General features: G+C 40.9%; 1 protein-coding gene across 3 annotated transcripts in view; it reads right to left on the bottom strand.

The window, feature by feature from the left end:
* The window catches only part of myo1g (myosin IG), a 50,036-nt gene that overhangs the window by 25,283 nt on the left and 8,240 nt on the right, over positions 1-16,513 (bottom strand). For all 3 annotated transcript variants that reach the window (XM_071499796.1, XM_071499795.1, XM_071499797.1), the window contains exons 6-18: positions 16,199-16,294; positions 15,856-15,972; positions 15,444-15,650; positions 15,081-15,226; positions 14,868-14,982; positions 13,934-14,104; positions 12,745-12,815; positions 7,796-7,870; positions 7,509-7,641; positions 4,683-4,849; positions 3,671-3,878; positions 2,831-3,054; positions 1,810-1,954 (exon numbers count right to left, since the gene is read on the bottom strand). In XM_071499796.1, coding sequence (XP_071355897.1) covers positions 1,810-1,954; positions 2,831-3,054; positions 3,671-3,878; positions 4,683-4,849; positions 7,509-7,641; positions 7,796-7,870; positions 12,745-12,815; positions 13,934-14,104; positions 14,868-14,982; positions 15,081-15,226; positions 15,444-15,650; positions 15,856-15,972; positions 16,199-16,294 — 1,875 coding nt within the window. The remainder of the gene's footprint in view (positions 1-1,809; positions 1,955-2,830; positions 3,055-3,670; positions 3,879-4,682; positions 4,850-7,508; positions 7,642-7,795; positions 7,871-12,744; positions 12,816-13,933; positions 14,105-14,867; positions 14,983-15,080; positions 15,227-15,443; positions 15,651-15,855; positions 15,973-16,198; positions 16,295-16,513) is intronic.

Here is a 16,513-nt window from a genome sequence, read left to right on the forward strand (position 1 = left end):
GACGTAATGTTTGTGTGTACACATACTATTGTATTTATGTAGTTTACTTGAAAAGTGTTCATACTCATGTATCTGTAACATTTTTTAATTAGTTTTCTTTACATCTGCTCTAGGATCTTTAAGGTAAGCAACGGTCTTCAATGCTGCGTTGAGGTATGAGACTGGACATGAACCCCAGTCTCCAGTGTCAAGGTAAGATCTTTGTACATTTATCTATTCATCTCAACCTCCACTCTGTTGAACCCAAAAGCTCATATTACTTTCTACTGCAATGACTTGTTTCCAGTGGATGTAAATGACTTTAAGAAAATTAACTGCATGTGATGGGAGTTTGTAAGAGGCATAGTTTTAAATTAGATGTTGTATAGTTACAGTAAAGACAGATGTACAACACTGTAATTTAATTGTGTGTGTTGTCATTTTTCAGCTCACAACAAAATTTGTTGAATCTTGTGATCTTGTTGATTTCTATGAATACATGACACACTAATTGGTCCAAGTGTCCCTCTTTTCTCCTCCTCCCCTCCTCTCTGTTCACTCTGTTGACACTTCAGTCACATACAAGTCATGATTCAAGCTGCGTGCATGCCACATTACATGCACGTATCTACAGCATAGGTCTTTGTGGAGTTAACTACAATCACGTGAAGCTGAAGCCCTGAAGGAGGCCAGCGAGTCACGGGCCGTCTGACAAACTAACGAGGGGAGTGACTCAGGACTCTGAAGCAGTCATGCTCACACTCCCTGAAGGCGCCTTTCAAGCCTCCGGCCACCAAACAACCTCAGATTAGCTGGTAAATGAGCTGACTGTGGGATTCATTAATAAAGAGGCTGTGTTCACAGGCACCATCCTCCCTAAGTCATGCTGCCGTTTACTGTGAGGCTCGTCACATGCACCATATACATTCAAAACAACAGATGATTTTCAGTGATTTTACACACTGCTGCTCATTCAAGTCTTGTTAACTGTGATAAATTCAAGCAAAAAAATCTGTCAGTAGGGTGAATTAAATCCAAAGGATTTTCAGAAAAGAAAAAGAGGGTTAAGCATCTGATTGTGTGGTGTCACACTGATGAGGTCCTCTTTATTATGCTTAGAAAACGTGTCCGATATAAGAAAATACAGAGAACATCGAGGAGAAAACATAAAACCACTGTTGATTTTTTACCATTGAGGTAAAAATTATGAAAAAAATATTAAACTACAAATATTTGCACTGAACAGTGTATTAACATCAGTGTTTATTTTCACCAGTTTTTGAAGAAACTAACTGAGCACCAGTATTTTTTTACAAATAAATTTATTTGATATTTTGTTGTAGTTATTTCAACCTGAAGTTAAAGGCTTTATCAGGGATGTGGCTACAAATTAACTTCAGCTTCATGATTATACAATGAAAACGTTATGACGGCTAGTCAGACAAAATAAGCTGTTTTGTATATGTTAACTTGGGCTTTAGGAAACTGTGATGGTATATTTTTATACATTTTCTAACATTTTGTCAACTAATGAAGAAAATAATTTTCAGATGAATCGCTAACGAGAACAATTTCAGTTACAGCCCTAAAATTACTGATATAATAAAAAGGCTGATAACTGAAACCTTGAGTGTAGAATAAATTAATCCAGATATGTCTTCCAAAGGTCAAGAATGAATCTCCATGTTTCACTGGAATTTGTTTTATGTGAAGCAAATGAAGATTTAATGGACTATTTGAACATAATATGTAGAAGGAAATGAAAATACACATTGCTGATACCCAGGCTTCATTATTTTTGTGTGTGTTTTGTTCAGGCGTGATTCTTACATTGGCCAGGTAGTCCCTCTCCCAGGCTCTGCTGACGCCCCAGTCCTTCCTCTCTCCGCTCAGAGTAGTCAGAGCCGCCACTTTCGCCCGAACCTCCAGCATGTCAGACGGAGGGATGTTCTTCACGATCTGCCTCGCCCACCACCTGACAACAAGGGGTGAGAACGAGACAGCATGCCATGTGGGTGGAGTAATACATCAAAGGTGCAGTACAGTAGGAGGTACAGCTTCAAGTTAAAGTCTATGAGGGATAAAAATAGATTGTAACTGCAGCACCACAACATATTCATGTTGTTTCAGTGGCACTCAGTCACACACCCAAAGACTCATCAAAGATGTTGTTGAGAATGTATTTAAATGTTCATGATTTATTCACTTTCTTCCTGTGAGTCAGATGAAAGGATTGACACCTCTGTCATGTCTGTGCATTAGATATACAGCCGCAGCCAGGAGTCAGTTAGCTTAGCTTAGCATAAAGACTAAAAAAAACAGCAGGTCTGGCTAAAGTTTAGTCCTAATGTTTAAAGATAAAGATAAAAAATACTTCATTAGTCCCTGGGGAAATTCAAAGTAGTAGCTTATTAACATGTTTAGTAAAGATTTGAGTCTGTGTCATTATTTAGACAAAGTCATATGTTATATCTTGTTTATTTAATTATGTACTAAAACCAAAGTGTAAAAAATGACTTGTGCGTTTGCTTACATATCAAACTATTTCTTGGCCGAGCACATTCACTTCCTGAAGTGTAAAGACTCAACAAACTGTTTCCCCCTATTTGCAGTCTTTATGCTAAGCTAAGCTAACTGGCTACTGGTTGTAGTTTCATATTTACCATGCACAATGTCCTATTATTATAGAAAAAATGTGATATTTTATATCAAAACTGATTCATGCTTCAACACAGGATTTATCTCTGACAGTTTGTTCAGAGTAAATTATGCTTGAAGACATAAAGAGCATTTTTATATTTCTAGAGTTTGTTATGTAATAGTGTACGAGGTTCATTTTGTGGGATCTGACCTGCGATGCAGCATGACCGTATTGTTGTGAAACTGGGACAGCGCTGCAGGTGGGGTCGGCCACTCTACACTTTTTCCATAGTCGGCCATAGTTCGCACATTAGCGAACCTCCGCTCCACCTCCCAGAAGTGAGCCTTAACCTTGTAGCGCTTATAGCAGCCCATGATGGCGTAGATGGCCCTCATCCGCCGGCACCTCATACGGGCTAAAGCCCCACGCCATACCTGTGAGTATTAGATAAAGAAGGACATGTTAGAGACAAGAGTGAGAAGAAAGATGTCTCCTGTGTGTCCTGCTGAGATGAAGACAAACTGCTGTTCCAGTTAAAGAACCAGACTTCTCTGCAGAGCCATCAAAGTAGGTCAGGGGAAAGAGAAAGGAGAAGGGTATTTCATTGAGCAAGCGAAGTAATTGACTTTAATGTAACTGTACTCTGGATCTCATTAATTCCCCCAATTATTGTTACAGGAAATTAGAATTCAAGCTGGCAGATGAATTTCATTCAAGCATAACCAGGAGCCACATATTCATGAGGCTGAGGCAAACTGCAATCTCCACTTTGAAACACAGGAGCAGACGACTGAAACTATAGAAGACGATAATGCTGTGGATGATTAACTGTAATCACATGATTCGAGCTGTCTGTGACATTAAATTAGGTCTCTGTGTCAGTTAATTGGACTGTCAGATCAATACATCCTCATTAAAATAATAGCACGGCTTTTAAAAGCAGCCGTGGAGAACCGACATTCAAAATTTTACATCATGTTGAAGCTGTAGGTGAATACTAAAGAGACAACACCGACAGCAAATAGTCGAGCTAATTCTAAAATGGCGAACCTTCTGCAGGAAAAGCACCAGGATGGGGATGAGTGCGGCTCTCTCCTGTTCCAGGGTGAAGAGGGATCGTGGCGTCCGGACAAACAGCTTGGTGTGACCGTATGCCACATCATCCTGGAAGCCATGCTGGGTGACGATGGCCTCCACAGCCTCCCTGTCTGAGGCCATCAGGTGGTTTGGCCAGGTGTACTCGCATGTCATTTTATACCTGCAGAATATTCAGGAGGAGAAAGAAGAAATCAAAGCTCTGCAGTATCTCTACTTTTATCTACAAGGGTGGAAGTAACAGATATTAAAATAATTCTTGTTACTGTAACTGTAAAAATTGTTGAGTCACTGGTTTTATTTAAAGGGGCACTCCACCACTTTCACATGTCAAAATCTATGTACTGGTTACAGGAAATGCTACGCAGGCAGTATAATGTCTTTCATGGGACTGGAGGAGCTTTGCGCTGCATTATGAGAAGTGTTGGATCATGTGTTTTTGGAGCTTGACCCACATTAGGGACTAAAATCCAACCTCCTGCTCTTCTGCATTTATTTTGTCCATAGACATTATTTTAATACCCGGAGTACTCTTTTAAAATCACACATCTTTCTTCAGCTGTGCATAAAAACAGATTAAGACTCAAAACAACATGAGAGAAAAGCCTGGTTTTACTTCATTATGTAAATTTACTTGGATCTAGGTTGTACTTTCTGTTTCCCCAGTTTAACAGAAGAGATCACATGCAACATTGTCCACCAGTGTTAAATGTAACTTAATGACTTCATTTCCAACTGCATTTTGGGTAAGATAATCTTAACTTCTGCTTCTGTAATTTCAAGTAAAATTTCATCAGAACAGCTGCCTCTACTCTATATTTTTAGCTCTGTGTCAAACTGAGCCCCTGAAAAAGAAAAAGAGAGACAAGACTTTTTCTTAACTTCCTTCGAGAGGAGTTCACCAAAGAAAGCGCTGAAGATGTCTTGCGTCACAAAGGATCTCTACACAGTGAACACACTGTCTTACCGCTGCAGGAAGCGAGCGTAGGGCTGCCTGTAGGCAAAGCCTGCCCTGCGCACCATCACATTCTCCAGCAGGCCCAGGTAGGCCACCTGGTGCTGGCAGCGAGCGTTGTCAAATAGCACCGGTGACTTCATCTCATTGGGCTTTATGCATCGCACATAGTACGGCTCCTGGAAGACAGAACAAAAGAGTTGCAAATAACTCAACGGCTGACTTTATTCCTGTGTCCAAGACAGGAGAGCAGATCATCTTTCAAGCAGAGCATGCCATCTCATGCACCTGTTTTTATTTACTTTAAGATATTTTACTGGACTTCCCAGGAGGGATCAGTTAAGTATCACATCATTGCAATCCTGCAAATGGCTTCTGCATCAGTTTACATGATAATATATGGTAATATTGCACTTGATCTTGAAGCAATTAAACATTTCAAATACAGTGAAAGTTACAGTAATGTACATAACACTTTTATTTTATCATCTGTACAAACTTGCATTTGTCTTTGTGTTTTTATCAGTGTTTTCATCGCTGCTGTGTTCATCACTGTGCAAGTAAATAAACTAAACCCAGCTTGTAAACCGTCACTGAGCCACAGCCAAACCTGGCAAACTGAGTTCAGTGACCTTAATCAGACTCGCAGAATATTTCAGCAGACGCTACAGTGAGCAGCTGGGCCCCACAACACATCCAACACGTTTGCTTATTAACAGCACACTGAACTGCATGTTCAGATTTTGAAGACTATTGAGTGTGGCGTGATGCCTGCACCTTGGCACAGATCTCTGAGAGGGACGATATCCTAACAAAGAACACAGACTGCTGTGTTTTCACCGTCTCTCCCTCTCTGTCCATGAAAGATGAACAAGGCGGAACAAAGTGAGCACTTTCTGAGGGCTCTGCAACACTGTCGTCCGTCATATCAATGATACATGTGCATGTGTGCCCCCAAGTTTCAACTCAGCTCAGCAGAGATTTGAGAGACGAGTCAGTTAATGTGGGTTGGGAGCAAATGAGGTGGGCAGACTGGACACAGGTGCTCCCGAACAGCAGTTGATAAAAGCATCTGCTCTTTTAACGTGACCCGAGGGGGGAAAAAACAGTTGCCAAGGGAATTTCCTTTCATTTTACCTCAGCCACACTGAGACGAGATGCTACAACAGCCCGACAGCAGGCCATCCAAAAATAACAGTAGGAAATGTCAGACTTCAGTCAGTGAGATGAGGCCAAGAGAGGTGAGCAGCACATTTTGTGGTTTACTACCACATCCTCCTCACCACCCTCCCAACTCCACGCACAGTCAGACAAGATGAGGACAAGCATCCTACAAAAACCACAAAGAGCACATTGCTATATACACATGTTCATGCTGGATGGCTGCACGTTTCCTTTCACTCTATAGTTCGTCATGCACGGTGACAAACCGTCCTTCAAAAAGAAACATCGCACAGACACAGTGGCAGTCTCAGAATAGCTGTGACTCATTCAGGCTTTACAGGGACCAGAACAGCCGATACTGGCGCAGAGCATCGTCCTGATGATCACAGCAGAGGAAACTTGGGGTAATATTTACTAAAACAGACACCACAATACAAATACATTTCACTTGACATCCATTCTGCCCTACAGAGCTGAATGAGTAACTTTGTATTTGGGCAGATTGAGAAAATACTGAACTCTGACTTGTTGTTTTAGCAAATAGAAATGATTATGCCATAGAATTGTTAAAAGCCCTTGCGTGAAAACACCATTAAAATAGATTTAATTAATATTAACTTTACTCTAGTAATAACATTCCTATTTTTAGACAGTTGGCATCCATGCCTGTCAAGACTCATATAATATATGTACTGAAGACTTTGAAGAAATTCAATAAACGGTATCAAGTGTATTTGATCATAATTAGCATATGAATTCTTGAGTTGAGTCTGAGTGAACATTTGTGCCAAATTTGAAGGGATTCTCTCGAGGCGTTCCTGAGATATCGTGCTGACGAGAATGGGATGCACAGACAGACGGACGACCCAAAAACATAATGCCTGCAGTCACAGCTGTTGCCGCTGCAGAGGCATTAGCCAAACCACAGTAAGTGCACTAGACAGCTAAACAAAGAGATCTATATCAAATGTTGATGAGATAGCCACGCCTAGCCTAAAGCTAAAACTAAATACACTTACTGACTTGTCCTGACCTCTTTTAGTTCATTATTTCAAATTACTAAATGGGGGGCAGCTAAATTCAATTATGAGGCTCATGTTAAAGATATCTACCTTAATTTATTAGCTGTAACTGCCATCTCAGCCACTGACTGAAGTGAAATTCATGTAATTTAAAGTGCTCAAGCTACCTTTAAATCACATATTTAAATGCATTACATTTTATTTATTAGACTGATTTCAATCTAAGTATATAATAGAAGACAGACAGCAAAACCAAAATGTTTTTTTTTTCACTTAAATAACACATGAGCTATGGATGACAAATAATCAAAATCAAGTTTATTTTCTTGGACAAACTCGATAAAATGGACACAAAAGCTGATAGAACACATATAGTTCTGTATCTAAATGCAGAGTGGAGTATCTACATCTTTTAGGAATTAAATCACTTTCAGGGGTAAAATAATCAGCCCAAAAAGGCACAAAATGAAGGCATTATAACTTTTCTGTCTCTGATACAGTTTTTTCAGTTCAGCTTCTCTCCTATAGTTACTGCTCTCTGTCTTTGTCAGACAGCATCGCTTGGCTTTACTTTATACTGTCAGAATTAGGTAGTAAAAAGCTGAAATATTAAACCCCCCCCCCCCACCAATCATGAGCCAAAACCACTGACCTTGCAGGCCAGTTTATCCACCAAGGCCACAATGGAGTTCTTGAAGAGGGTGGCGGCGGTCAGAGGTCGTTTGGTGACCTCTGTGATGCTCAGCTGACCATCTGGCCACATCTCCTTCAGGACTGGGTTGGCGCTATGAGAAAGACAGAAAGAGGCAAAGAGCCAAGAGAGGACGCCATCAACTAGGCTAGCAAGAGGAACCTCATTTATACACTTAACCCAGTTATTGAACTGTCAAGAGCATTGTGACGTTGGAGGAAACTGTCAGTGAAGACTGTATTTGGCACCTGTTGTACATGAGGCGTTTGAAATCTTGGAAAAGCAGGTCCTTGTTTTTGTCCAAAAAGCCCTCGACGGAATATCTGCAATAGACAGAGGGAGACAGTGAGAGTAATCGAGAGAAATTGGCCAAAAGTAGCTCAAAAGACGGGGGAGGACCCACTGAGAAGCACTTGGAGTGAAGTGTGTGTCAGGAAAAGGATGTCAGGATGCTAAAATTACAAGTCAGAGAGAAAGTAACACAACTTAAACAGTACGAGTCTGTCACTAAAAGGGTCGCTATCATTACCCGTTAATGGACTCCACTCTCTGCTCCAAATGACTCACAGTCCTCAGGCTAGAGGATTAGAACAACAGTCATGCCGCTTTACACGATTTACAAATTAGGAACATGGTCAGATTCCCCCCACGGCTCACGTTTTGGGAAAAAACACTGAACTGTCTGCAAACTAATCTGTCTGCCTGTTTCCAAACTGCTCAGTTGGTTTTGGTGAGGCATCAGTGGGAGGTCACGGGCACATAGTGAGGCACAGTTACATAAGTCGTGCAGCCTCTGGCATGCTGTAGTGTAAGCATTGCCTCAGATAAACCTCTCCCCCTCTTTACTCATTCACAATTCAACAATAACTCGCAGAGTGTGGGTGTTTTGACATCAAAAAAATGCATCCTTTTTATAGAACGCACAAATTGTGCATACGAAAGCAGTCTTTCACTGAAGTACGAACCAGCACAACAATGTTAAAATACTCTTTTTCAAGTTAGAGTCCTGAAGAATCATCCGCTAAACGTACTTAAAATATCAGAAGTAAAAGTACTCGCTCAACAGAAAAATGGTGTCTGTTTATTATTATTATGCATTACAGTGTTTGGCTGGTAATTCTGATCTAAGTAGCATTTTACTGTTGGTGAATCTAGTTTTACTTTATATTCTGTTAGTTTTAGTCTGGTGGTTCCCAACCTTGGGATCCAGCCCCCACCAAAGTGGCACAAAATCAATTTTAGAGGCCGTGAGATCAGAATCAGAATCAGAATCAGAATCAGTTTTATTGCCAAGTATGTTTTCACATACAAGGAATTTTTTCTGGTGATTGGTGCAATTGATCAGCAACATGATATGAGATGATTAATGGGGTAGAAAAGAAGAAAAACCGAAGTTCAGCTACACAAATTTGTATTTTACTTTTTTTATTTGCACTTGTCTTTAATCTTTACTTTTTAGTGAAATATTGGAAAACAATAAGGAGCCAGCTTAAATAGCCTCACTCCACATGCAATAGAAAATACTATATACTATGTAACAGTTCTGTTATATAGTGAATTGATGTCTGTTTTACACAATGAAGGTTTAATAAATTATTTATTCCCACTATTAATTGCTACTTTGGATCCATTCATCCTGCTCCTATGCACCCGCCTCACGAAATAGATGCATGAGTGTTTCTGTTTAGCCGCTTCTTTAGAGGGGAAATCTCTGTTTGGCTGAACTTGTGTGTGTTTTTTAATGTAAAATCTAAATCTGTACAGATGTGTAACACATTCACTTGAGAAAAAAATGTTTGCCCTGTTTTTCTGAATTAACAAGATAAAGTAACTAATGTTGTGCAATAAAAAAGTAACAGTTACTATAGCTGTCAGATAAATGCTGTACAATATTTTCCCTTGAAATGTTCTGGAATAGAAATGTAAAGTCACATAAAATGAAAATACTCCAGTGCAGTAGATTAAATGTACTTAGTTACTTTCCACCACTGCAGTTGCTCCCTTTCTCTCTCACATACTAACAAAAAAAAAAAAAACCTGAACACACAGCATGTCACATGTCGTCTGTGTGGCCCTGTCTGTGACTGTGTCCTCGGCTGTCACATCTGGAGGCAAAGAAGCAGAGGCTGGCTATGACAGATGTGTCCCCTTGGCTCACGGGCGCCAAAGCCACCTGACCAGATTCTGGGAAGCTCGCCGAAGGGAGACAGAGTGTGAAAGGATGAGAGAGAGCAATCAGAGCACACAATAACAAGACACAACACTCATACTCAAGGACAGGGCAGGACAGTGGCAGGAAGAGGACAGACAGGAGAGGACATGCAGAGATAAAGGCAGTGGCCCTCCGGAGACAAGAGGATGATTTAGAGGAAAGTATATTTAAGTGAAGGCCAAGGTTGGTGCAAGGAGAGGGGCTGTGTTGTACAGGGTGAAAGGCAGCACAAACTACAAGAGCCAGGCGACAGAGATGTGAGATTTCTTGCGATGTAAAGTTGTGCAGTAAGGGAAAATGATATATCTTATGGCTGCTCAAAGTGCTGCATGTGCAGCCTGAAATACTGCAGGGAATTTAAAATGTGGATAGCAAGGAGAGCCAGGTGAGGGTTGCAGTACAGAGGGAGGAGAAAAAGAGGAAACAGGATGAGGAAAGAAGAAAAAATAGGGAGGAGGAGGAGGGAGCGAAGTAGGTCAAAGCTTGTGATAGTGGTGGTGGTTTGGTTGGGGGGGGGGGTATATTTAGCCAGAGTAAGGATAGACTGGGATGGGATGGGATGGGATGGGATGGGACAGGGGATGATGGGGGGCCAGTGCCACCAGCAAGCTATATACAAGGGGTGACAGCTCGGCTGGAGCAACCCCGACATGGCCCCACGATGAGCTGAAGCCGGGTGATGGGGACACGCAGTGACAGGGACAACCATCTGTCATTACCAATGCAGGTCTGTCACGCACACACACGCACACACACGCACACACACGCACACACACACGCTTATCCAGCCCGTCATGTTAACGCTGGCAGTGGTGGAATGTAACTAAGTGTATTTAAAGCAACAACAAAATCCTTGAACCTGCAATAACTGATTTTCTGTCCACTTGGTGGCAGAGGAAACAAGTTGTGGACATTAACACATTATCACCCTTTACCTTGTTAGCAACCAGATGTTTATTTACACATCCAGCAGTTACAGAGCAAGATCATCATTCATTCATTTAGAATCATGTCTATGTCCAACTGGCAAATGCAAGTCCAATATTCACTCTCTTTAAGCTCTGTTTTTGGTCTCTACCAACTCCTGAGGGAAATATCTGGCTCTCTAGCTGCTAAATGCTCCACTGTGTTCACCAGCTAGTTGCTAACTGTGTGTGTCTGCTGTGTGGTGCTGATCAGGAAGTGAACAGTGGATTTTTACAGCTTTTATGATAAAAAACAGCTGCATGCTGCAGCAGCCAGAGTGAACTATGGCAGTAAAATCACAGACCTGACAGGTAAACAATGAGCTGAGACTCACTGTAAAGCTCTGTAAAGCTGAGGGGAGCTGCAGATTCAGGTGAGACAGTTTCTATGTGAGATCTTCACTATGAGGGACTCATGTCAACATCTGTTATTTGATGCACTTTTATTATAAAAGTATTGATTATAACCTTTTTAAGAGGGATTTATGATGAGTATTTTACCAGTGTGGCATTGATACTTTTACTTAAGTAAAAGGCCTGAAAGCTGAATGATGGAGAGATTTGCTCATTGCTCGGTGGTTAGGGAGAAAGAAACACAGAGCAGTGATTGTCTGTGGCAGCTGTCTTGAGCTTCAACGATGGATGAAATTTGTTCGGTGTTTCAGTGCGTGTTAGACATCGTGTTAGCCTGGATTTCCCAGAGTCAAAGAACCTCAGTAAACCCTACTCCAGTTCTCCTTGATTACTGCTACTGCTACATCTCACAGACCCAAAATTGTCTCATCAGCTGGCTCCATCCCTCCCCGTCCTCCTCCTCCTCCTCCTTTCGTGTTCCCTTGACATATTAATGTCCTTCCCCTCTCTAGATTGAGGGCAGTACACGTGAGCACTGGGGATCTTCTGAAAAACCAAAGCCACAGCGGGTGACTGCTGGCCAGGAGCCTCATCTGGCCACTGTGATGTTTAAATCCAGTGAACACATTAGGGAAGTGGAGCAGTGATGGAGAAGAAAACAGTCTTTCATCTCTAGTCTGGAATTCATAAACCAAACAACCACTAACAAAAACAAAACATATTGTACTTTCAGAATAGGATTAAAGCTAAAAAACCCTAATATGCATATAAGTCAGTTTTATAGTGTTACATGTGATTTATAATGAAATTCATCCTGTTCATTCTGTACTAGCAGCTCAGAACGTCTTTTTGCAAGTCACTAAATCTTTCCTGTCTGGCTCCACTGTGAAAATCTAAGACAGACAAAAATGACCAGAATGATCTTTATAAATATCACAGTGATTACAACAGACTCAGCAGGCAACTTTAAAGCCCCCTAACGGCAAAAACACATTTTCCAGCAATTTTTAAGACAAACATCTCGTCTTTCATTTGACTTCACATTTACATTTCGGATGAGGTCTTTCCTTAAAACACATGCCAATTTCCCCTCTAAACCAAATGTCCTTTATTCCAACACGTGCAATAAAATGAATTAATCCCATGCATCGGAAATATCTTGATCACTTGATATCTGTGACACCTGTTGGAAAATACAGCGACCGAGGGATTCAAGGTGTGAAAAATGGAGGGAGTCCATATCGTCTCCCTGCCCCCATATTCCCACACGTGTTTAATTCTGCATTGGATACTGGTTATTTATTTTCAGATGTGAGAATCCCCACAGTTCCGGTCATAAAACACAGGCATATGAATTGTTTTCCAGATGCACTTGTCATACATCACATTAATTACAATGTGATCAATCTTTTCAGAGAGTTAAAGACAATCGTTAATTTGGAGATTTACAACATTTTCTGGCCAGTGAAGCTGTCACACTGGTTCACTGGAATACCTCTATGAACACACCAGCTGCTGCCAATGTCATAAACCGACCTCTCTTAATAGGATTATAAGGTTTACACTTCTGAACTCTGCACAACATCCTGTCCCTTCCTCAGCCACACACTGCTCCGAGCCAAAGCAGATGATTATAACAAAGGGTGTAAATGTGAAAGTGACTCACGTGACGTCTCCAGCATAGTGGCGAATACGGAAGTGTTTCTGAAACTCCATGGTTTTGTCAGTGGGGCTGAGCTGGAAACAGGAAGAAGACGCTGTGAGTGCAGAACAGAGCTTTTTCCCATATAATGTAAATTACAAGCATTTCCAGAGTGTGCAGGTGTTAGGTCTAAGAGGAGCGATGCTGGCTACATTTTGGTGCCCCTGTTGTTTGAAAAGTATGTTGTGATGTCTAAAACAACTCTGAATGCAAAACACTGGAGAAACTCTGCTCTCTACTGACGGCAACACACAGCTGCACCTGTGTTAGAGAAGAGCACTCAGGCCACACTGGAGGAAAAAGAGGGGTTTTGTACTTACTAGTATATTTTTAGTCAAAATCAAACCAAAAATGAAGAAACGCAACAAATATGTATTGATTTTTATTGTTTCTTTTTATATCTACACAAAAATGTGTCTTTAGTGGTTAAGCCAATGTTGTACCACGAGGTTTGCATCATTCAAAACCACAACTGTATTTTTAGTCACTGACCCCTGAACACCACATTTCATTTTTCCCAGCAGTCCCAGCAGATTTATTTACATGATCAATTTGAATGTTTGTCACTGCTTCACTAGCTTCACTGGTGAATAAGATTTCTTCATTTTTGTGTGTCAGAGTTACTGTAAGCCTGAGGAGGATATGTCAACAACAAATCACCACTTCCTACGAAGAGAAGATCCCTTTTTTGAACTTAAACATTTCTTCTCAGTTTGGTGCTGAGCAGTAAAAGGTGTTCTGCTTTTTGTAAAACAGATTAACAATTCTAGTAGGGAATGTTTTTAAATATAGACCTTCTGAATGATACTGATAACCAGCAAATGTATCCCATCTAACCTCACAGAGAAGCCAGAGGGCCTGTCATTACAATCTCGTGGCAGCAGCCAAACATTGTTTAAATACATGTAGTCTCATAATTTTAAACAGTGTGAATATTGGTGTAAATATATAGCAGCACAGGAGCAAAGTAAGATGGGTTTTCCAACCTTCAAGCTACTTAAAAGAGAAAAATAATGAACCTGCATATTAAAGGGTTAATTATTATTCTCCATATGATTTACAAATTTTGGACAGCTTTGATTCATTGGGAACAGCAGAGTTATACGAGAAGGAGAGAGGAGGCCTGACAGACGATGCTGGGATCTGTCCTCACCTTGCGGGAGGTGTAGTGGGGGTGCTGGGCCAGTTTGGTGTCCATACTGTCCAGGCAGACTGTGTCGGTGACGTTACCGACGGTGAGGCAGGCTTCATCCAGAATGGAGATGATGCCCTTGTGCGGCTGCTCCACGAGATCAACAATGATCTGGTTGTTGAAGTAGTCGATCTGTGTGAACAGCACCGTTGTTAAGTCAAAGAGAAACAGGCTGATGTTTATGAATCCAGTGGTTACTCACACTGCTGCTCAAGCATTTTTGTGTGTCTTTCTTGCATGTGTGTGCATGTCCCATGTGTCTGGGGTTGTTCCAAGTACATGCTTGTGCAATCACAAGGTGTGCATGTAAATGACATCATGGTGCCTCACTTACTGTTTTATTCTCCTAACCTTTTGCACGTTATATCTGTGTCAACCATATCTCCTACAGATTACAGTCAGCAGTTTATTAGGAACACTTACCTAAAACCAATACAATCTACCACAACAGTGCTGCAATAAACCCTCCTTCATGAAGGTAATAATGTTCAGTCTTTACTGAAACTGTGTTAAAGAGGTGTTGATTTAACTGTATGATAATTCTGGAGGCTGCAGTTTGTGTTGCTGTTGAACTGTATTCTGTTATACAGAGAGGTGTTTCTGTTATTTAGCCTGCCCTCATTGATTTGAATGGAGTGGACAAAATAATAGAAACGCTCGTCAACATAACTCAATACAGTTCAACAGCACCACAAACTGCAGCCTCCAAAATGATCACACAGTTGAATCCATGCACATACATGTCACTACACTGCATGAACATGTCTGCAAACTGCATTGCCACACAACATAAATAGCAAACGCAGAATGACTGTGAACTTTTTTTTTTTTTTTGTGCAAGTGCACAAGAGAAGACTGTGGCATGTGTGTGTTATTGTTTGTGTGTGTTTCTCACATGTTGCCAGGTGATGCCTTCTCTATTATATTCGCCTTGTTCCTGTCGGAGGATCAGTTCAATGAAAAGCTGCTGCAACTTCTCGTTGCAGTAGTTGATGCAGAACTGTTCAAAACTGGCCGACAACAGAGGAAAAAAGCACTTGAGCAACATCATCAACAATGACCAACTTCATTTCATTTGAATAAAGATATACAGGACGTTTCACAAGACCTGTTGTTGTCAAAGATCTCAAAGCCGTAGATATCCAGCACCCCAATGACTGTGTTTTTCCCATGAAGCACTGGGTTGTAGTCTTTCACTTCAATGACACTGTTGATGCGGCCAACAATCCAGCCAAACAGTCTTTCGTAGAGAGCCTGCAGCGAGGACGGAAGAACAGAGGCGGAGATTAAAATAATGTGACAAGTGTGAAAATCAGATGTAAGAGAAGCAGTGAAGTTACAGTGATGCTGTTAACATCAGCTGGAAAACGACTCATCTGTATAAACCACACATCTCATCCTGATGTTGCTTTGTCAAAGGAAACTGGACTGCGTGATTTGAAAATAAACCAGCAGAACCAGTAATCAGCACCTTGGCAAAAGCGTCCCGTCCAAAGCAGGCCTGCTGCTCCGTGTGGCCTTTCTCGATGACCTCGCCACCCCCCGTGGCCACGGTACGGTACAGCAGGGTCTTACTGACGCTCTCTGGATCTGTGGCCGTCAGCTCAGAGATGTGGTTCACAGTTTCAAGTCCCACGATCTGAACATTCTCACCGTCACTCTCAAACTGCATATTACCCTAAAAAAGAGACGGGTTCATTATACAAACATAATCCTATGACTTCTTAATACTTCTTGATCTCAAGAATCACAGCTTAGTCCACATTGATGCAAAATCTATAATATACCAAGGTGGTAAAATTATTCTTTACCTATATTTATTTGACATTTTTACATAATTTTATTTTTGTTTCCTATATTTAACAAACCAAACTATAACTTACCAACAGAAGAATGGAGGCGAGGATCTGATAAATGGAATTAATCTCCTCTTTCGAGAAGCCGATCACTTCCAGTGCACTCATCACCGCTTTGTGGCTCGAGCGATCATTGTTGGACGTCTAAAGAAATATGGATTTTATATAAGAATCAGTGAAAAAAATGACTTGAAGTTCATTAGTATCTTCCTAAAATGTAGAGAGGACAATTAAATTAAAATTAATTGTCCTAATAAAGGGGACAATCAAATTTTGTCTCAGTTGTTGCTTGAAAATGAGAGTAGTTTCTTTCATTTTAATTTGACTGTCATCCTCTAAACAACTTAAAATGTGAAGGTGACAAACTCACAGCTGTTGCAGCTCCTTCTTTGGTATACGCATAAACAGCAGGATCATTCTGTAGGTGAAATGACTCCAGCATTTCATTAGAGCCTCCACGCAGTAACTATAAAAACACAACAAATATACCAGTTAAGGACCAATATGATTGTATTGTTGTGCAGGAATTACTAGACATGTAATCAACAATACATTTTCATTTAATTTTTACTGTTGATACAGTGGTGGTTAGTGCAGGCAAGAGAGCCTCGATGTCAATGATGAGTTCAGTGAGAGGTTAATGAGCAAAGGAGTAAAACAGCATCATGATCGTATGTTTTGCAGC

The sequence above is a fragment of the Trachinotus anak genome, unplaced genomic scaffold (genome assembly GCF_046630095.1).
Source record: "Trachinotus anak isolate AG129_WGS33_773 ecotype Australia unplaced genomic scaffold, CSIRO_AGI_Tana_v1 ptg000016l, whole genome shotgun sequence".
Taxonomy (NCBI): domain Eukaryota; kingdom Metazoa; phylum Chordata; class Actinopteri; order Carangiformes; family Carangidae; genus Trachinotus; species Trachinotus anak.